Raw genomic sequence first — 22,152 nt, 5'->3', positions numbered from 1 at the left:
CGTTAGTGTATCCATCCCTCCCACTGCAATTCAAGGTCCGGCTGGGGAGATCAAAAGATCTCCCCAATTTCCGGCCTCTACCGTTCCAGCCTACCCGCAATTCACTAGTAGAGATCCGTGGGAGAGTTATCCAATGAAGGTACCCATATCCGCCTCCCAAAAATCACCTATTATTTGCACTTTTTAGGTCCGCAATTCCCGGCTTGCTTGCGGCGAGGATTTCATGGTAATGTGGGGTAGTAATTTCGTTAATTGGATAGATATTATATTATATCTTAAACAGAAACGGGATTTTTTTAATTGCAATTCGATTACCGAATGGTTTTTTAAGATAACTTCAATTATGGAGTGCAACTGCATCTAAGCAATTGCACAAAACTCTCGTTTGTAGTTGTGTATTGCCTCCCTTCGGCGCGGGAGGGTTAAAGTGGATTCTAATCTACGATTCTTATTCTTACTAAATAATAGTGACCATAACTTTAAGTTATCGTTTTGCACAGTATTGTAGGGTCCATCATCAGGGATTGTGTCTACGACATTAAAAAAATACGTGCGTTAACATATTTTTAAGAAAAACGTTGGTACCTTGCCTAGTTTGAAATAACTGGACAATACTAATTTCCTAATTCTTTCATCATTTTAATTATTTTGTGTAGTAAATGTAGACTTAGCTAGCAGAAGATAAAATTGGAAACCTGATGCATTTGTCGACACGGCTACTAACAGGTCGATAAAGTGGATGGTGGTATCCCTAAAGACGTAGAATTGTATATGGAAAAGCGAAATGGACATTGATCTTCATTTTGAACATCATCAATATAGGTAGTTTTTATTCTTATTTCTCAATTATTTGTTATTTAGAATAACATTAGTATAAGAAAAAATATGTGTGGCAATAGTTAATTTACTACCAAAAATAGTACCAAGGTCCTTCCTAGGATTCTTTTTAGAATAATCTTACTAATGGTATGGGCAAAAGTTAACGTTTGACATTTTTCATTATTTAAGAATTCATTACGGCTGCACCACTCTAGTAACCTAGCCAAATTGAATTGTAATACATAATAGCCATCGAGATTAGTGAGAATTTTGTAAATTTTATTTCATCATCATCAAATAGGAGTATCATAATTTGATTTCGGAGATAATTTTTTTGATATATGCTATAACGTTATTTTATTATTCTGTCGGGCATAAAGATTTATTTTCAGAAATGTTGTGAATAATCAGATTTTTTTTATAAATACTTTTTAAATTTATTCATTTTTATTCTGTCTCCATCTTTACCCAAATGCATGCCCACTTTACGTAGTTTTTTGTTAATTCATATTGATACCCCGATGAGAATTGACAAAACCAGTGTTTAAATTTAAACAAGTCGGTGGTCGCAAGTACTTGTTTCATTTAATTAAATATTCGTATTTAAAGTAAATAATTTAACAACAATAATTTCAGTTTTATTTTCTTGTATCGCTGCAAGACAATTTGTATCAACTTCAGACTTTTAATAAACACCGTCACGACTCGCAGCCCAACAGATTTATAACTGCAATGTGAAATTGTGTTCTCGGGACTTAATTTCAGAAATTAATTTAATATGACTTCTGGTTTTGCGCGCGTGTGAAAAAAATACTATTAGTTTCTCCCTGGCAGAATTCTGCGACTGCTTTTTTAATATTTCAGTCCGCCGTTTTAATATTGAACCATTTCCTGGAAATTTCTCCCAACGGAATATTCCGTGGCTTAATTTCATTGAAGGGGTTTTATAAAAGCGTTTATTTAGACAAGTTTTTATAATGCACAGCATCATGAGATATTATTTAACAAATTTACCACCAATCGCACCAAAACTTTACAATTTTTTTTATTTTATAACGGAATTTTATGTGCCGATGAAATCATTTAACAGAATTATTTGCAAAATATGCAAAACGTAAAATTATAACACATTGTAATATAATCCAGGAAATTTTTGAAAATTCATTTTTATTTTTTATTTTTTTACGATAGCTCCACACAGGACGCCCTGAGAAAAATAATTTCCCTCAAGGCTTTTGTCATCTTTGTCGATATTGTTTGAAGGTCTTTTAAAGGAAAGGAAGGAGAGGAAATTCTGGGAAGGAAAATGGGATGTGTGTCCAGGAGTGACGTACGTATGAATGCATCCCTCGTACTGTGGTGCAAGTCTCCCTTAACCAATCTCTCCCGATTGCCAAACCGAACCTACATATAATTTCATAAATTTGTATTTTTATTTTAGTTCGTTTTTTAATTTTAATCTTTATTTAGATTTATGAAAATTAATGTTTACTATGTCTGCTATATCTATAATATATACATAATCTGCTAAATAATAAAATAGATAGTACCGAATTGCTATCCGTCATTGGTTTAAATGTTCCAACGAGGCGTACCAGGCACACTACACTATTTCATATTGAAGCCAACAATACCAATGCAGCAAACAATTCAGTTATTACTCGCGCAATCACAACATACACCAATTACGAAAAATTACTACATTTAGACATCTTTCATGATTCCTTTCTAACATACAAAACTAACTTATTAAATTTCTTAGCATGACATATTTCAAAAATATTTTCACATCATTTTTCAAAACTCCTATTTATTAACAGTCAATTACAATTCGTAAGCTTATTATAATTCTTGTTTTCAATTAATTTATTATTTTTATTATTATCCACACACTTCCTTCCTTTTATAACAATCTCAGGCGTAATTACGAAATGATATTTTATGGACATTTTTTTTTTTTTTTTTTTTTTTAAATATTTACTCCACACAGGAGGCCCTGAAGAAAATAATTTCCCTCAGGGCCTATGTCATCTTTGGGGATGCTGTGTGGAGGGTCTTTTTGTGGAGAGGAAGGAGTGAACATGGGTCTTGAAGAGTCCCATGTTGTAGGAGGGAGGAAACACAGAGGCCGGCAGTTCGTTCCACAGCCGAGCTGTTGAACTTAAGAACGAATCGTAGAAGCGACCCGTTCCCATGTGACAAGTGTCAACTGTGTACAAATGTTGGGCGCGCGTTTGGCGTGTATCCCGACTACGCACCGGTGCCGAAGGGATCAATGACGCTAGTTCTTCAGAGCATCTTCCATTGTAATACCGATAGAACAAGGACAGCATACCTACCTGACGCCTGTGCTCTAAAGATTGCAGTCCGTTTGTTAAGATTGGGGAATCTATCAAACGGACCGCCCGTTTCTGCACAGAGTCAAGGGTTTTTTTCAGGTATTTTGGGGCTCCAGACCAGAGATGGCTGCCAAATTCGACAGTAGGGCGCACTTGCGATTTGTACAGGGTGAGCAGTTGTGTACTATTAAAGTATCTGCGGGCCCTGTACAGTACGCCCAGCTTCTGAGAGGCCAACTTTACTCTAGCTTCGATGGAGCCCCCGTACCTGAGCTGGTCACTTATAGTTACACCAAGCATATCAATGGAAGGCCTGTTCGGAAGATTGCTTCCGTTGAAGGAGACTAGATTATCATTTGGATCCCTTTTAGACGTAATCAGACAGGATTGGGTCTTTGAAACATTAAATTCGACGAGATTATTTTTACCCCAGGAGGAAATACTCTCGAGATAACCGTCCATTCTCTGCTTCAAAGCCCTCCGAGCCGTTGGAGTTTGTGTGCCCTTTGGGGGCTTGTCAAACAAAAAGCTATCATGAACTGTACTGTCATCCGCGTAACAATGAATCGGTGCACATGTCAAAAGGTCATTGATGTGCAACAAAAACAAAGTTGGAGACAGAACCGATCCCTGTGGGACGCCAGCATTTATGGAGTGCGAGGAAGAGGTGAAACCGTCAGCAACCGCCTGAATCGACCTATCCCTTAAAAAGTCAGCAATCCACGTACACAGGGATGCGGGAAGTCCGTAAGAATGCAATTTGTTGACAAGTCCTCGGTGCCAGACCCGGTCAAAGGCCTTGGATATGTCTAGTGCGACCGTTTGGGTCTCACCGTGACGTTCCAGGCACCGCCCCCAAACATGCGTCACATACGCGAGAAGATCACCGCACGAGCGGTTCCGCCGGAATCCGTATTGACGGTCGTTGATAATTTTGTTCTTCTCGAGGTATGTGAGCAGTTTGTCGTTGATCACACGTTCCATCACTTTGGACAGAACTGATGTGATCGCTATGGGGCGGTAGTTGGCCGGGTTGGAGCGGTCACCTTTCTTGGGAATAGGGTGAATTACCGCTTTTTTCCAACCAGAGGGCACAGTGCCACACTTCAGGGACATTTTGAAGAGCTTTGTCAAAACTGGAACTATTTCCGCAGCACACCTCTGCAATACCAGGGCAGGTATTCCATCAGGTCCACTAGCTTTGTTAACATCGAGCCCCCGTATAACGTGGAGTACATCCCGATGCCGGATCCTCAGCTTTTTCATAGAGAAGCCGCAGTGAGGAACCGACGACGGAACAGCACCCCCGTCGTCGAGGGTCGAGTTTTCCGCAAACATTTTCCCTAAAAGGTTTGCCTTTTCGGTGGCGGTGTTTGCTAGTGAGCCGTCAGGTCTGGTAAGAGGTGGCAAACTGGGTTTGCAAAAATTTCGACCTATTGAGCCCGCAAGCGACCAGAATGCTCTGCTGCCATGCGGGCAGGCAGCCAGCTTTTTGCTGATCTGCAGGTCGTGTTCGAATTTTGACCTATTGATGATTCTCTTGCATTCCTTTGCCGATTTGTTGTATGCTGATCTGCTCTCGGGCGTTCGAGATGTGTTGTAGGCTCGGTAAGCCGCGTTTTTTCGTCGAACTGCTTCGGAGCATTGTCGACTGAACCACGGCTTTGAGCCCACACCAGTTTCTTTAGTAGTCGATTGTATGAAGCCATCCATCGCCGAATTGATGACTTCACCAATCTCCTGGGCACATCTTGAAGGGTCCGAAGTCCGAAAACAAACAGCTGACCACGGAAAAGCATTGAAATGGGCCCGCATACCGAACCAATCTGCTGACCTATAGTGCCACACTTTTCTCCTCAGCCTCTCATTGGTTGGTCTGAGGCTAACGGGGATTGATGTCGTCACTAGGCAGTGGTCAGATGATCCCAGAGGCGCTGTGACGTCAATCTTATAACCGTGTGGCACAGTAGTTAAGAATAGGTCTAACAGATTGGAGCGGTGAGTCTGGACATCAGGAACCCTTGTAGGCTCCTGAACCAATTGCTCTAATCCGTAGCAAATGGCAAAGGATTCCGCCTGTCGGCCAGCCGAGTCCGTTGGGCCTGAGAACTTCAACCATGGTTCGTTATGAACGTTGAAGTCCCCCAGAACAACAAACTCGGCCGAAGGGTAGCGGGGCAAGAGATCATCAATAGTATCGCTCAAATGTTTGAAGAGCTCGGAAGTGTCTGATTCGCTATGGTTCGGTGAGCGGTATAGACATGCGTAGAATCTTGCCGTACTGGCAAGATTGACGCGCACCCACATTACGTCGAATCTGGAGTTTTCCAGACTCAATAGTCGCACACAGTTGACGTCAGCTCGACTATAGAGGCAGACTCCTCTTTTCAGTCGGAATTTGCTTGCGAGGGTAAAGCCCGGGCAGTCCAGATAAGAGGAGTCTGGCGGCTCGGCTATCTGAGTTTCGGATAGGAAAAGAAGGTTGGGACGTTGGGACAAAAGATGGTGATGGACGGAATTTAAATTTGTGTGCAGGCCGCGAATGTTGGCAAAATTTACCAACAGTTTTGGCCCGCACCGGGGACGCCTGCTACTCGCCGCTGTAAAGATGTTAAGTTTGTTTTTATGTATATTCATGATTTTAATTTTTTGTTTTTTTTTTTTTTTGTTTTTTTTTTTTTTTAAGGGTATGAAGTGAAAGGAAGGTCTGGAATGGAAAGGTATGAGGGGTGGGTAGGAATATGGGGTTCAGGCTGTCCAGGAGTGATGAGCGTTTGGTTCCAGCCCACCCACTGCGGTCCGGCTGGAGAGGGCATCCAATGCGCCCCAAACGCTGCTGCTGGGTCCCCTCCGGTCACGAACCGGCACAACAGCAGTGGCGGGGTTTTTTCACTCGCTGATGGGGCAGCCCACCCTTAGTCGTGAGCCTGAGGGTCGGGCCCCTGTACTATCGAGCGGCCCGGACAGCGGTAACCGGTTGTAAAGGGTCTCCCTCAACCAGCATCTCCCAACCGGCCCGCCACGCAGAAGGTGGGCCGACGCACCCGCCACCAAGACCTGGGCCAATCTTAACCCATGAACCCGGGCACTCCTGCTAAGTCACCAAACGTAGCGAACCACTTGGGGTGACCTGTGGCAGAGGTGTTGGTCATCCAATAAATGGTTCCCAGGGCGGCGGTACCCATTCCCGCCTACCAAATTGAAAATCACCGCCTACCAAATTGGACATACGTAATAGGTACTACAACTATGTAATAACTAAAAATATCTAATTGTATCTAATTGTACTGTGTATGTCTTAACAAATAAATAAATAAATAAATGTCTGAGATGATTTTTGTAATTGTTGTACCTATTGTTGTATTGACTAAGTTTTTTATAACTGGGTTTTTCTAACGCAAGTGATGTCGTCTGTAAAAACCCGGTATAATTAAATAAATCAAGTAGCTGAAAACTATTGATTGAAGAATATTGGAAAATCTTATATAAGCTCTATTTGTAGAGCATTTTGTGATAATAGATAATAATATTATTTTTACAACGTTATTTTAAAACATAATACAATATATATTATGTTTTACAATAATGTGCTCAAAAAAAATTAGAGTATGTTTGTATCCCAAGTGTGAATTTAATTGGTTTAGAACAGAATAATTATCATAAAATGTATTCAATAAATTATAATTAAAAGACGTCAGTTGCGTCAGCAAGCGTTGCATTTGTCTTGCAGTCAAGAAGCTGCTGCTCTAGTATATACATAACTAAATTATTATTTTTTTTATTTCAATATAGGCATTATGACAAATGTATAGTTAAGGGTACTTCGAATGGATTATTTGTATCGTAATAGTGCTGAAATGTGTCAATGTTTTTTTTTGTAAAAGACAAACATTAGGAGGTTACGAATAATCAGTCAATAATCTCATACTACACAGAAATAATGTAAATTTATTAAAAATCTCTGCAAATTATTCGTTTTCCTGTTATAAACGGGACTGCAGGACTTCAACGAATACATTGAGTTCGTAACAAAATATCAGTCACTAAGAACACGTGTTTGTACAAATATCGATATTGACATACTGATACTATCGCATTCCGTCACGAAATTTCTTCGGGAAAAAACACGTGTATTCTGAACGGCTAATATTTTTTTCAAGAAAGTAGTATGCTATCACTTTTTACATCATTTTCCTCATGTACCAGGACAGTAAATGATTCGTTTATTTTTTTTTCTAGGCAGCTGATTCTTATGCTGAAAAAACCGCCATAGCTTCTGATGTGCTGGTGACAAAATTTTTCGGAGTGTTCTTCATGTTCTACCAATTGGCCCAGGTTTGGGGAAACTTGATATCTTCAACAGGTAAACATTCATTTTTAACTGTTCGTTAGATACCGTCTTATCATTATTATTATATTATTATCATAAGGCATACAATTTTTAAAGCGTTACATCTAAAACGTTGAGTAAAATAGAAGAAAAGCCAACACTATGTAATATCCCAAAAAATAATCACTTTTATTCTTTTGCCCGTGAAATTCTCAAATCCAATTTAATTATGTTAAAATCAACTCAATTTTGTAAAAAACGGTAATATAATAGAGATTTATCACAGCAGTATTTACTGCAGTTTTAATATGAAACTGCAACATTTATAGGAAACCTTTGTATTTACTTTGATAGCGTTCACTTCGTAATTCATAAAGGGTTTAATGCTTCAGAGAATAAACACTGAACTTCGTTATTTTAAATTCTGCAAAATCATTTAGAACTTCAGTCCATCTAAATACATATTGGAAGGCGGAACTCGGTGGATCCATGATCCATGTAATTTTGACGAAAGCAGTTAAAGCGCGAGTGTTATGTGCGGAATTCACACACGGATCCATCCGTGTATTCCTGCGATGAATAGATCGAATCGGTCTATCAGTCTGCTCTCCGTCACGAGCCATGGATGTAAATGTGAAGTACGCAATGGATCGAGCATGACCTCATTCACAGGTGATGCGCGTGACGTCATTCAGTGATGGTATGTCCTATTTTTTACATAGCGAACAAATCCGTGCGTGAATTCCGCGCATTAGAACTGGTGATAATGTATCGATTACCTCTGATGAGTTGAACATTAAAATTGAACTGGTTTTTGTTATGTAAACATACATAACATAATATATTATACTAGCTGACGTGCACCTGGCGTTGCTCCATTTTTCTCTACTTTCTATTTATTTAAACGCCATAAAATGGTTTTTACAATAGATTGATACATCGGATTATAAGCTTACAGTGGTACAATGAGAATATTAGTAATAAGTAGTGTGTACACAAAAATTTTATTGCAAGTGATACAGTTGTTACGAAACATAATTGAAAGAAATATCTTCTAGTGTAATAATAATAGAATGAATGCTAGGTTTATATAAGACTTGTCATAAATCAAATTTTGAGGTGTTTATGATAATAGATAGTAATTAATATAAAATAAATTCTATTAAAGTTAGAATGTTATAATAACAGAGAATATTTTATTTTAACAGAGTATTAATATGGATAGTAAAAAGTGACTTGTTAACATGTATAATCTAGCAAAATATTATAAAAGAGTAATTAATATTATAAAATTTATTGTTACATTCAAAATTAATTCTACTTGGTTAGCTGGGCAGGTATTGCAATTTGGCTTTAATAATTCAGTGCTGTCAGCGATTTAATGATACTTTAAATATAATATTAATGTATAGTAAATAAAACTTCCGGAAGAAATATTCTAAATGATAAACCCTATTAAAATCAATTGCGTAATTTAGAAAAAAACTTTGCGCACAAACAGAGAGACGCAAATAGCGACTATATTTTAGGATAATAGAGAGAAGCGACTAGTGAACCCCGCAATGATTCGCTATTGCTAACGTCTTTGTCGGGCGTCTTCCAAATTCTTTCGCCATTCATATAGGATAGTCCCAAAGAAAATAAATATCACCCCGGAAGCCTTCTCAATTTTCTTTCGGGAAAAAATTTAATCCATTCGTGCTTCCGCATCTCACGCTCCTCCGCCAATATTCACTGTAAATTCTAAAGGAATTTTGTCTTCCTTCAAGCTCACAACGTTGGAAGAAGCAATAAAAATTATTTCAAGCTCGCCTAATAAGCAGTGCAGTCTTGATCCTATACCGACATGGTTATTAAAACAATTTTCTATTGTTTTAGCTCCATTCTAAGTTCACGTTTTTAATAAATCACTGAGCACTGGTAACTTTTCCGAACCACTCAAGTCAGCTGTAGTATCATCAATACTGAAAAATTCACAGCTAGACGCCGATAACTAAGGTAATTATCGACCCGTTTCAAAATTACCATTCTTTTCAAAAATCCTGGAGAAAATTGCTGACTTGAATCGGACTTTTCGTTTAACAAGTCAAATAAATAGGAATGTAAACACCAGTTTTGTTCACCTAAGACCTCTAACGTCTCTCCGAAGAAACTTTCCTACAGACGCAACAAAATTACTTATCGACTCTTACGGTAGAAATTTCAGAACACCTTCCTAAACTTCACAAGCTCAAGTGCCCTGAAAGAATCCAGTACAAATTGTGCAACATCATCAGCTATAGGCAGACTGATGGAATCTAAACGCAAGCCAAATATTAAGTTTGGTTGGCTTTGAATAAACTCCCTTCGGAACTTAGATCCATAACAAGTCCAACAGAATTTAGGTGTTAACTAAAAATATACCTTTTTAAGCTTTCATACCCTTAAATTAAATATAGCATTCAATTTTAATACATCCTTATCACAATTTTCGTATTGCATTTACATTTTTCGAAATCTGTCTTATACCGAGGGACGATTCCCATTTAGGAAAGTGAATTATGATCAAAACCTTGTATTGTAGTACCGCCTTTTCCTAAACATGCTCATTTAAGAATATAAATATAGATTATTAAAATAAATACCGGAAAGTCCAATTATGTCCAATTTCACAATTACGTCCTAAATCCTGTATCTAAATTTCGCTAATAAACAATTAGTATACATTAATTTAGTGTTAATCTCAAGTGACCTACCAGGTAAGTATGGTACTGTATATATTATTATCTCCATATATAGTTAGTAATAATATAGATCATTTTAGAAATGTATTATAATATATTTTTACAGCGCCCTTGAGGAGATTTTTCAAAAAAATTTTGCCCTATAAAAATCATCCAAATATTATAATTATATTGATAATATATTTTTTTTCAATTTGTTCTTAAGACATCTTAGCTATTCCTTAATTCGGATTTAATTTTGTTTTAATGTAAACACAAATGTATTATTTATAAAAGTTTTTATGTTATGTCATAATTTATTTTATAATAATAACTAATAAATCACCGCTCATTGAAATGTGTTCGTTAATTGTTACTTATTTGTCTATTTTTAATTTTGTTCATTTTCATTATACGTTTATCCAGACGAAGAAACAATTTGTTTTGAAAATGTCGATCCTGTTTACGAAGATGTTTATATTATTTAAATAAAGATGACGCCACAAAGTGATTTTGCAATTATTGAAGAAGTAATTATTTCTATTGATTTTTTTCTTATATTGCTTTAGATAAGCAAATGTTGTAGCAGTCCCTTTGTTATTTACTTGAGGAATGTGACCGATATCAGAGAACTCGCTACTAACCCACTTAGCTAAAATTCCCCGCCTGCACAGCTTAAGTGTTTTACACCACTTTCCTTACGAAGGAAGGCTTACATACGTCAGGGGCTGTAAGGGGATCAGCCACTATACCTAACCTACCCCCACCCCCTCTTCTACAGGGATAACCGGTATAACCACATTAACGCTGTGATATCAAATAATGACACCCATTGACTTTGTCACACTGTTCGTATGGTAACTCTCTGACTGCAAATTATTCTATAAATTCTGAAATTCAAACGGACAGAAGTCTGCAAGGAAATAATAATCCCTAGAAATGTGATTTTAAGATAACTGATATTGTCAACAAATAGATCAAGATAGGCAAATGAAATTGGTTATCCAAAGAAGAAAGAATTCCGACAGTTTATTTTTTAAATATGTTTACCCAACCGTCCGGAGACCCCGTGTCAAAGGGAGCGGTGAAATAAAAGAGATGGGGGAAAGGAAGGTTAGGAAGAATCTAGCTAATCAGATCAGGTTGTAGCAGTGCGTACTTCTGGGCGGCGCAGTCCCTACCCGATTAGAATAAACATTGGTCAATTTTCTCCGATTGGCAAGACTGTTGCGAGCTCTCTAAGCGGAGCGCACTTCGTCGAGCTCAGTTGCTGGCTGGACTCAGAGGACTACGGTGTGTTCGTGCGACACTGGAACAATGAGGGACTACTTTGCAAGTCACGAAAGGTCTTTTTCACTTTAACTTTTAATCATGTAACTTATCATTCTAATAGGGATTACTTATTTAACTTCTTGCGTTGTTATTTTATAACACGCTGGCGCCCGCTTAGACATTCCTTACAAGATTTTAAATGTGTTAATTTAATATGTTACCTGCTCTTTAGTCAAAATTTTATCAAGATGGCGTTAAACTCACGTACATTCTTGACACGCCCGGAGATAAGATGTTTGTTAGAGTCTCATGCTTATTTTTATTGATCAAGTATTTTAATAATTGTTATTAATAAATTAGCGTCTGTTGATATTTAAAACATTCTATTATTTAACTTCCTTATCAGATCTCATCACTACCTACATACATTGCGTCAGTGCGTGTGCGTAGATGACTAGATTATTGTATTTGGTAATTACCAATTAATGTCACAATCGTTAGATCCATCATTAATTTATACAATTAATCTTTTCATCACCCATCCATTGGCATAATGTTACAAGGTCACGGTGTAATTTCAAGCGACTTTTCGATTTTGAACGATGGTCTTACACCCGGCGATACTAAAACGTACTTAACACCTCGACTCCGGTGATGGGTCTGATTTGACCCAGTGTTTTTTAAATAAAAGATTTTGCCGCAAATATCTCGTTTAGGCTAATTTCCTTTTGTCTATTCTTTCATAAAATATTTACCCACATTTCGACTTAAAAATGATTACAATCGGACACGTTTTAAAAAAGTAATTAGAATAATTGTGTATAAAAACACGCAAAAATCCATTTCTTCTCAGTTGAATTCAAAACAGCATATCTCTTGCTCTGTCCTTCCGTCTTTGTCTCTCACAGTCCCGCGCAGATGTGATATGAGTTATGTTATGAGTTAATGAAAAATTACATAATATCATATAAAAGTAAGGATATGAACGAAAAATGCATAAAAAACCTTTTATTTTCATCATTTCAGCCGGGTCAATCTGGACCCACCATCGCCGCATGTGTTTTATTTTGAACCTCCGGGTATTACGTGTTAAGTAACGCATTTTTTTGTTAATGTCTGCGCACGCAAGGTTTTTAACAAGCAAACTCCGGATTCGTAGTCGTGGAACTCAACCAAAGGACCACAGAGGTAGTGATCTAAATCAACTTCAAAAAATTTACGTCAACAAATATTAACATAAGGCTTTTCCACTTATGGGCACCAGACTGGCCTAGGAACGTGAATATCTGCTCAAGGCAGAATTTTGATATTTTTCACCGAAATTAAGGAAATGTTGAACTTAATTTAGGTTCGCAGTGACGCCCACAATACACTCTATCCGTAGTATCTCCCCACTGATTGTAGCGCCCACGTTGTTTGAGGATAATTTTAGTACCACCTTACAAACCTTCCCAGAATTTCTTATCCTTGTCAAAATTTCACAGGCTTCAACATAATGCCGTAACTTGCTTACCGTATCTATAAAGCAGAAAATTTGTTTGCGTGACGAAGCAGCAAAATCTCTTACGATAAGTTCTGACATAATATTGTATTAAGAATTTTTTTTTACTATTTTTATATCTTTTCAGAGCAATCCCACTTAGTTACAAATCGCATTTAAGGCCAATAGGAAATTGCAATACATAAGTGGGAGGTAATAAGTACAATTTTAAAAAGGTATTTTTGTATCAAAATATAAGTATCACAAACTATACAGTACAATAATAAATAAAAGAGAAGTTAAGTAGTGCGAGAAAACAAAAAAAATGAAAACAGACAAGGATATACATATAGATACTAACTCAAGGTATAAATTTACAGAAAGGTGCTTATTCAGTCATACATAGAAATAAATATTGATTACAAATTAATACAAGGAAACGAAAAGGAGACAAAATAAAACATGACAAGAATATTACATATTTTCCACACGTAATTTGTTGATAGTGTTTTTGTTCCTTTTGAAAAAAAAAACTTAATAAGTAATAAGAACCTAAAGAAAACTTTGTGTGTACACTTCATAGGTATAAAATTATATTATTAACCGTATTTTATTTTAGGCATAATGTTTGAAAATTCTTTGTACCTGAAGAATTCGCTTTTGCCATAACGTGAATGTTTATGGTAAATTCATCATTTATGCGCGAATTTCGCAATTTTAAGAAGAATAACGCAAAAATAACACGAATTTATAATTTGTATTGAAATTTGGTATTTTATAATCACAAAATTATTTTATAAATTTAAAAAAATTCTTTCCCTGTGGTTTTGTCAAGCTGGAAGAGCTATAAAATTGATCGCAACTAATTTCAGCCCGAAAACGCACCGTGTTACTAAAAAAATGCTTCAAAATACCAAAAAGTTCATATACATATCTTCATTGCTGTTGCAAAATACTATCGCTTTTGTTGAAAAGCGATAGTATTTTGAAAAATAATATCTCGATTTTTTATTAAAAATAACTCGAACTTCGCTGAAAAATAAAGCAATATGGACAGCTTTGGTAATTTGCCTTCACGTCTCCGTTACTCCTTCAAGGCGCAATACAATTACAAATTTTTTAATTAAACGAATCTGCATTTATGTAAAAACGACTCTAGACTAGTATTTTTGCACCGCAGGAATTAGTAACACGTATAGTAATAATGTAATTTAATGATAAGTTTTTTATTGATTAGTTGATGATAGATTCACTAGTGAACAGTAGTGAAATTTCAGCATAAAAAACGATAACTTTGAACAAATTACCTACTGGAAGTGGTGACAATTGGAACACCCTGTGTAACCAATTCTAGTTGGCAACTAGAAAATGGTGGTTTAAACTGTTCACGTATTAAACCCAATATCACACGCTCGATTGCCACCAAAAAATTGGATTTGGTAGACAAACAATTATATGCATATATAGAGAGAAATCGATTTGTGCCCTCGCGATAAATTAATAGGCCTTATTAATATAATATCAAATAAAATGTTTATCGATTTGCTTTGATAATAATATATATATATTATGAACATACAAAGAATTTTTGTTTTAGTGTAAGGTATACGAATTTTCTTGAAAACGTGTTCACAAATCATGATAATATATTTTCTTTTCATTTACAAGATTCTGAATAAATTAGCAAGCGTTATTTTTATTCGTATATATTTCCCACACAAAACAATTTTTTTATTTACTCAATTGAAGAAAGCATTTACTTTATGGCTTGTCGCGATTACAATAAAAAATCACGTATTTTATTTGCGATTAGTGTACCAATGTATTTCATCATAATATTCTGTGTTTGTGCCAAAAATAGCTTAAAAACTTGAAAGGTCAAAAGTAGAACAATGTTAAACCATTCAATTAATGAAAGATAGGAAGATAGGTAAATCAAAAATTTCTCTAAATATTAATAAATTCTCAATAAGGTATATATGGAAGGAAAGCAAAAGAAAAGTGGACATCCGACAAATGCAAAGAAATAGAGATTTTCCAATATAGATACGCTGCCTTGACTCTCATGCATAAAGATATCTAGTATGCCTTGGTCATCACAAATGTAAATCGTCTACAATCTGGGGAAAAAAACTAGAAAAACGTCTCGGACCCTTATAAATAATGAATGTAAAGATTTTTTTTGGACATGACAGATGAAATCCCTTACTATACGTACATCATGAAAACAAAATGATTCGTATATCACTCAACCCTTCAGGCTTGTCAATATTTTTACGCAGTTTGCAATGTTTCCGATGTATTTGAAATGTGTTATACATATATTATTTTTGAACATTTTGTAAAAACAAATACAGTTTTAGAAATCAATCTATATATATAAAAATCTCGTGTCACACATGTTTGTGGTCGCACTCCTCCGAAACGACTTGACCGATTTTTATGAATTTTTTTATGTAGGTATATCGGTTAGGTGTGACAATAGATTCTTTAGTATATTTCATACCGTTAGGTGATTAGAAAATTATCCAGAAAATTTTTTCTGGTTTTTTGACAAAATTATTTTTTGAATTTTTTTAAATAATTTATATCAAAAAATATCTATAACCCCAAATTTTTCACCCTCCTACCCCCACCCTACCATTTTTTAATCGTGGTTTTAGTATTTTTGTATTAAAAAATTTAACCGTTGTTCATATTTCAAACGGAATGAAATTATTTACGTTGTTGAATAACAGATGGGTTGCGTTCGCCTCATCAAACATTTATCCATACATGCGCAAGTCATTCACAAGAAGGTGATTGGTTTATTTGAAGCGTCGCGATTTTTTTACATTTCATTTGGCATTTCTTATGTATCACAACGCAGTGCGTGTATAATTCTTACGAATTATTTTAATTTTATTTTATTAAAATTTAAATTTTAGTCGAACGAATAAAGCAACAAACATGCGAAATAGTAGAGCAGAAAGAACAGACATACAAATCCAACAAGTTACCAAAAATGTGCGTGTGAGTATGTCGCAATTGGGTAAATCTCAATCTCATTTGAAGAATTTCAATAATTCATTGTGCTCATTCAATAAGGCATCCAGTTTGCCGACAATGCGCCTGGCATTAGGCGAATTGAGGTTATTGTAGCCGCAACGTGCATCCACACGTTTGATGTCCTTACCGCCCATGTAGTATATTTTTGGAAAAAATTATGTGATTAGTTTGGCATCGGCAGCAATGATCCTACTTTGTGGTACACTTGGTCTTTGATTTTGAACGTTGAATTGAATCGTTGATCATTTGTCGCAGTATTGTGAACTATTTTTGTTGCTCCGAACGAAGTCATTTGGAAGCATGAATTGAATGTGCAAATGGACTTCAGGAACAGTTTTGCATCTGGATCCATGCCGATGAGCAAGTCGTTCAATGGTTCTGGTGGTGCCTCAATTTCTGGTAGTTGCACTTTTCCTGATGCGCAACACATCCCGGCTGACTCATATTTGAATTTTAGCGCATGGCAATGATGACATTCTTTGTCCATAGCACCAAACAGCACTTTCGGATGAGTGGAATATTCAATATCAGGCTCGTACATGAATGCGAGACGAAGGAACGAAGCAGATGTAAATGCTCGATGTACTTGTTGGCGTTGTCGGTCATTTCTTCTGCGTGTGTCAACTACGAACTGGCGCGCTTCTCTCCGTTCCAATTGTCGTTGTTGATTTCGTTCAGCTCGTTCCTCTTGAGATTTAGATTTATCCAATTGCGACACGCTCACATACATATTTTTGGTATCTTGTTGGATTTGTATGTCTGTTCTTTCTGCTTTACTATTTCGCATGTTTGTTGTTTTATTCGAAAAAAAAATTAAAAAAAAATATATATATATATTTATTGAAGTGAAACTTCCTTACGCGCGTTAAAACCGACTCATGACCGTCACGAAAAACCGTGATCATTTCGCTATAGGAGCCTAGCTAATATTATACACCTAGTTTAGGTCACTCTCCAAACTCAGCTTTGCGGTCTAGAGGCCGAGCGCCCTACTGTCTTCGTGAAGAACCGAAGTTCGATCCCCGCTTTAACTATTTTTTTTTCATTTTGTGATTTTTTTAATACGAGAAAAAGTGATAAAATGCTATCGTGCTGCTAGTTTGTCAGGCATACATATAAGAAGATATCTACATGATTTGTAATAATGTAGTAAAAAATTACATAAATTTGTTAATTTTAACCGAGAGTCTCCCGAAATGTCTAAATCCATTTAGTGAGACTCTAGACCGGCAGGTGTTCACTCGAATAATTGGCTAGAAGTAACGGTCGGTACCTAAATGATATTTTGGTCGAAATATAGTTTACAAATCTAACCGGTAGAGTCGCTCGGTATTTTGATTTTTTATTTTTTATTTTGAATCATTAAAATTACTAATCAAGGCCGATAACGCGACTAATTACCCTCGCAGACGTGCGTGATAAGTTTTTTTAGCAAAAAACACAGTCGTAAGTGAGTTTTTCAAAATTTAGAAATGTTTTTAAAATTCAGACTCCATACGGGGATGAGACTATTAAAACACGATAGATCTTTTCCAAAACGGACAAATATACGGAAATATTTTGAAAAACGACAGATATGACTTCACACTGCCGATATATCTTCGATTCGACCCTATATAAAGCGTTAACGAGACGTTATGTGATATTATTCATTTGCCGTGTTTGAAAACGAAAATTTTCACGGGACAAGTAAATTGAGGAGTACACGTTGTTTACGCGGTTCTCGTCGCGCGAGATACATCTCTTCGCGGTCTAGAGGTAGAGCGTTCGACACTCGTTATGCAGGACCCGGGTTCGAATCCCATATTTTTATAACTTTTAATTTTTTTTATCACATGCTACTTATAAATATGTCAATATTAGGAATCTAGTTAAACGTTCATTTGTTAACAACACGCCTATAAATAAATTTATGCTTTTTAAAACTATAATGTACAGCATTCTGAATAATAATAATATGAAATGAAAAGAGAGAGAGAAGAATACTAAAAGTTTCACTTCCGTTGTGCGTAGGCTTTGCCACACACTGTATTTTTTATATATAAATGTTTTTATATAATATAATTATAATCTGAACCTCTTTTTATTACAACCCTAAAAAAGGTTTAGGGTGAAGCGAAACCAGTTGACTTATACATTAAAAATAACGTAATGTTTCAACTAAATGCAATTACAAGTATTTTGTCAAGACTTATAAAGAGATTGCTTCCTACGACAGTTTTATAACAAACACAAAGCAAGTAATAATAAATACGGACTTAAATTAATGTTTCCAATGCCGAACTTATTATGGCATCGAGAAGTCCCGTCCTAACTATACATTTTGTAATTAACAGTATAATCACTAGCGCAATATAAATAATTAAAAACTTTGGCAAAAAAAAATCGTAACTTCCACAAAAAATAATAAAGGTTCGCAATGAGAAGGCGAGGACAGAAGAATGAAGAAATTATTATGGAACAGAGAGCTAAAACCAAGGTTGAGAATAAGTTTGGTTCGTTGTTAAGTTTACTCTATTATTCTGTGTGGGATTTAAACCTGTACACTTTTCCTTAAAATACTAATATATGGAGTCTTTCTTAGTTTTAAAAAATGGCTTAATTTGTCAAATTGCGTTAGAAATCAACATAAAAAAAGTGGGTGTGTCAAGCCTACGCAAGACAGAAGTGAAACTTCTAGTTTCAGCTGATGCTTGGCGTGGCGCAGTTCGCTGGTGTCTGAGAGAGAGGAAAGAAGAGAAGAGAGAGAACGTTCGTGAGCGGCTCCCCCACCTCAACAAGGTTTCACTTCAAAAATGCCACAGCCGAGAATCGAACCTCGCTTAACTGATTGAAAGCCAACCACGCTGAGCACCAACTGTAAGCAAAGCCGCATAAATTGATTATATTATGTAGGTTCTGAAAATATGAGAGCTTGTTATGTTTTATAATGTTACCTACATCACACCCAAAATATAATATATTTTTAAAAATAATGTACAATGTACAGAAATAGAATCCCACACAAGATCGCGTAGTGCGCTCTAGCGAACGGATATTTTATCAGAGGGAGATAGTTTTAATTTTTTTTTCTGTAAATTATTACATATTATCAAAATAAATAAATTAATTAAATAAATGTAATACAATTATCATAATATACGGATTAGATAATAATTTTAATCCAACACAATAACGCAAAGCGCGCTCTAGCGGAGTAATGTTTTATCACAGTGAGATAAGTGTTTTTATTATTTTGCAATATTATTTTCTTTTAAAAAATGTTCTGACCTACTAAAAAATAAGATATTGAATGAAAAAGGCGTTAAAAACAAAAAAATAATGTGCGATGGCCGAGAATCGAACTCGGATCAACTGCTTGGAAGTCAACTATGCTGACCATTACACCACCAACGCCAGTTGTCGAGATGAGCTAAGAAGCATTTATATGTTACTTCAAAACTTTGACTAGATCAAATGAACTTTAATCGGTGGTGGGGGTACCCGCATTTTCGTTTCGGTCATGAGTCGGTTTTACTCCGGTCCTAGAAATTGCATGACGCGCGTAAAGAAGTTTCACTTCAATAATATTTAAAAATCTTGGCCATATGATGTAATGTTATAAATGTTTAAAGGCCTGAATGGAAATTCCATATAAGATTTATGGAAGAAGCGTACATTTATAATATACTAGCTGACGTGTACCCGGCGGTGCTTGGGGACTTATAAATGATTTGAGGTTTTAAATAACTTCTAAAGTACCTGATAGCTGGGTGCATTTTGGGTGCAAGGTGGAAATCGTAATATTTTATTGCATTTCTGCCCGCGGCGTCTCGATCTCTTCAACCATTCTCGAGAAAGTCATACATTCTCTATTCGCTTTTATACGCTTTACGCGTTCTATACTATTCATCCAATATCGCTGAAAATGCCAAATATTAGTACTAGGAGTGTATATAAATATACCAGAATATAATATATTATTACAGCGTATACATGTATATGGTGATCACAATTCATGCATTTTCCGATTGCTTTTTCCATGCTTCATTTTGCAAATGAGAGCCACTTCTGTTAGGGCAAGGATCCAGAAAAAAGGTTAAGATGCTTATTCTAAGATACAGTTTTTCAGAGGAAAATGATTTCCCTTAGTCATCTCTGGAAATGCAATGTGGAGGGTCTTTTTGAGTAGAAGAAGGAGTCCACATGGGTATTGAAGAGACCCATGTTCTAGGAATGGAGGAAACACAGAGGCCGGCAAATTGTTCCACAGCTTAGCTGTCAAACTCAAGAACGAGTCGTAGAAGCGACACGTTCTCATGTGACATATGTCAACCGTTTACAAATTCTGGGTGCGCGTTTGGTGTGTTTTTAATCATGTTAAGATGATCTGTGTTTATAAAAAATGCCTCATTTTAGCCATGAAAATTTTATAGCAAAGCCATAAAACAATATCTTCAATCTTAAATTATATCTCACGGGAGTCTACGTTATGAATTTTAACGCTCTTTAAATAGGTTTACCAAACCATTCACAATAAATGTTGCTGACTTACATCATGTGATACCTTGCAATAAATCCAATTCCTAAAGCTAATGGGACTGTGTTCGATAATATTGTGAAAGCAATGTAATAGGGTAAAGATTTTGTAGTTTCAATTTTTGGATTTGATTAGTCAGTGTTATTCAGTGTCTTAATACAGTGTATTCAGTTAAGGCCTGAACAAACCGCCGCGTTCAAAGCGCGTCCGCGATCCCGTGCACGGTGGCGATCAGATGTTGTGTATGAACTTGTAGCAACGTGTTCACATCGAAGCGTTCTCAGATTGGCCGCGGCGTCCTGTGCAGCGTCTGGACGCGGCGATCGCTCGCGTCCGCGATCAGTTGCTGCTTGCAGGATCTGCACGCTGCACGCAACGTAATTATCTCTGAGTTTGTGGTATTTCTCATGATGTCGGTACAAATACAAAGAGAATGATCAGCGAAATTAGCATCTGCCGATGGTTTTTTCATGTTTTCAGCAATTAAATTACAATTATTATCACTTTCGATATAAAATATAATAAACATAATCGATTAGCTATGAATATTCATATTTTCCGATATTAAATCGCTTATTTTGAGATGTGTATTGACTACACAGCACCGGAACGCGTGTATTTTTTTTAGCAGAGCTCTATGTTTATATTTTGTACAAAAGAAGTTGTAATTATTATATATGTGTTCGATTAATTTGTTTTATGTAAGTGTAAACCATTCTTAAGAATTTTGTCCCCATTAATCTGATATTTAAAATATTGAAATCGAAAGAAACTCTTGTAATTAAAATTCATTAAAAAATAGTTAATTCAAATATACATAAATTCTAACAAAATTGAATTATGGGTTTCATTTTATCCTACCAACCCGTCGAAATTATTTATCTTACCAAACCGTCTTTTAAGTAAATTTACACTTTTCAGGGGCTTTTTCACCATCTTCCCAATAGCTTATCTACCCTTATAACGAATATTATTAAAATAAAAATAAAATACATGCAGTGGTTAAAAAAATCGGCCAACTTATCCAATATATAGCCACTATACATAGGTTCGATTACCGATTTATAAACTCCAACTTAATAAATAAATAAACCGTAAATCGTAAATCGAAAATATTCGTTATTAGGGTAGATAAGCTACTATCTTCATCATCTGCAATAGCCGCTAGAAGTAATAATTCTTCTTCAGATTCGTCTCCAAACATGATTATGATTATTTAAATGGTTCCCGCTCCGAGCTATACCTACCACACAACCGACACGAACGTACGAGTGCCACGGACGCCAGCTGATCGCTAGTTGATCGCTAGTTTGGTGTGAACGGTTCTGCACGCACACAGGACGCTCACCGTGAACGCCATCGCGGACGCAAAATGATCGCGGCGGTTTGGCCTTGCCTTTAGAATAATTCAACTGAAAATCTTAGCTTATACGAACCTGTCACTATGCGGGGATTGCCAGCACTTGTGAACAGGCATGGCGCCATCTAACGAAAAGCAATACATATCATAATTCTAATCGAATTTATTATTGGCCATTTTTTGGTGTCGACATTATATATTATTATGAAAAATCGATATAGGATCTTAAAATTTATGTTTCATTATTGAGATCTGTTAATTAATCGTAAGGGCGAACATTGAT

General features: G+C 36.0%; 2 protein-coding genes across 3 annotated transcripts in view; one reads left to right on the top strand and one right to left on the bottom strand.

Annotated features, from left to right (window-relative positions):
• Positions 1 to 22,152, top strand: part of LOC149420247 (UNC93-like protein) — a 265,802-nt gene that overhangs the window by 92,933 nt on the left and 150,717 nt on the right. For both annotated transcript variants that reach the window (XR_016302721.1, XM_089636549.1), the window contains exon 4: positions 7,398 to 7,521. Coding sequence is in view for 1 of the 2 variants with exons in the window: in XM_089636549.1 (XP_089492675.1) it covers positions 7,398 to 7,521 (124 nt within the window). In the remaining variant the exon portion in view is untranslated. The remainder of the gene's footprint in view (positions 1 to 7,397; positions 7,522 to 22,152) is intronic.
• LOC149420248 (uncharacterized) lies at positions 15,987 to 16,783 on the bottom strand (the record flags this gene model as incomplete). Its single annotated transcript, XM_089636550.1, is given in 2 exon segments — positions 15,987 to 16,133; positions 16,136 to 16,783. Coding segments are annotated over 2 exon segments (795 nt in total), but the record flags the coding sequence as incomplete, so codon positions are not given.

The sequence above is a fragment of the Hesperophylax consimilis genome, chromosome 10, assembly GCF_061612785.1.
Source record: "Hesperophylax consimilis isolate HC1 chromosome 10, BYU_Hcon_1.0, whole genome shotgun sequence".
NCBI classification, from domain to species: domain Eukaryota; kingdom Metazoa; phylum Arthropoda; class Insecta; order Trichoptera; family Limnephilidae; genus Hesperophylax; species Hesperophylax consimilis.
This window is presented reverse-complemented; position numbering and strand designations above follow the sequence as displayed.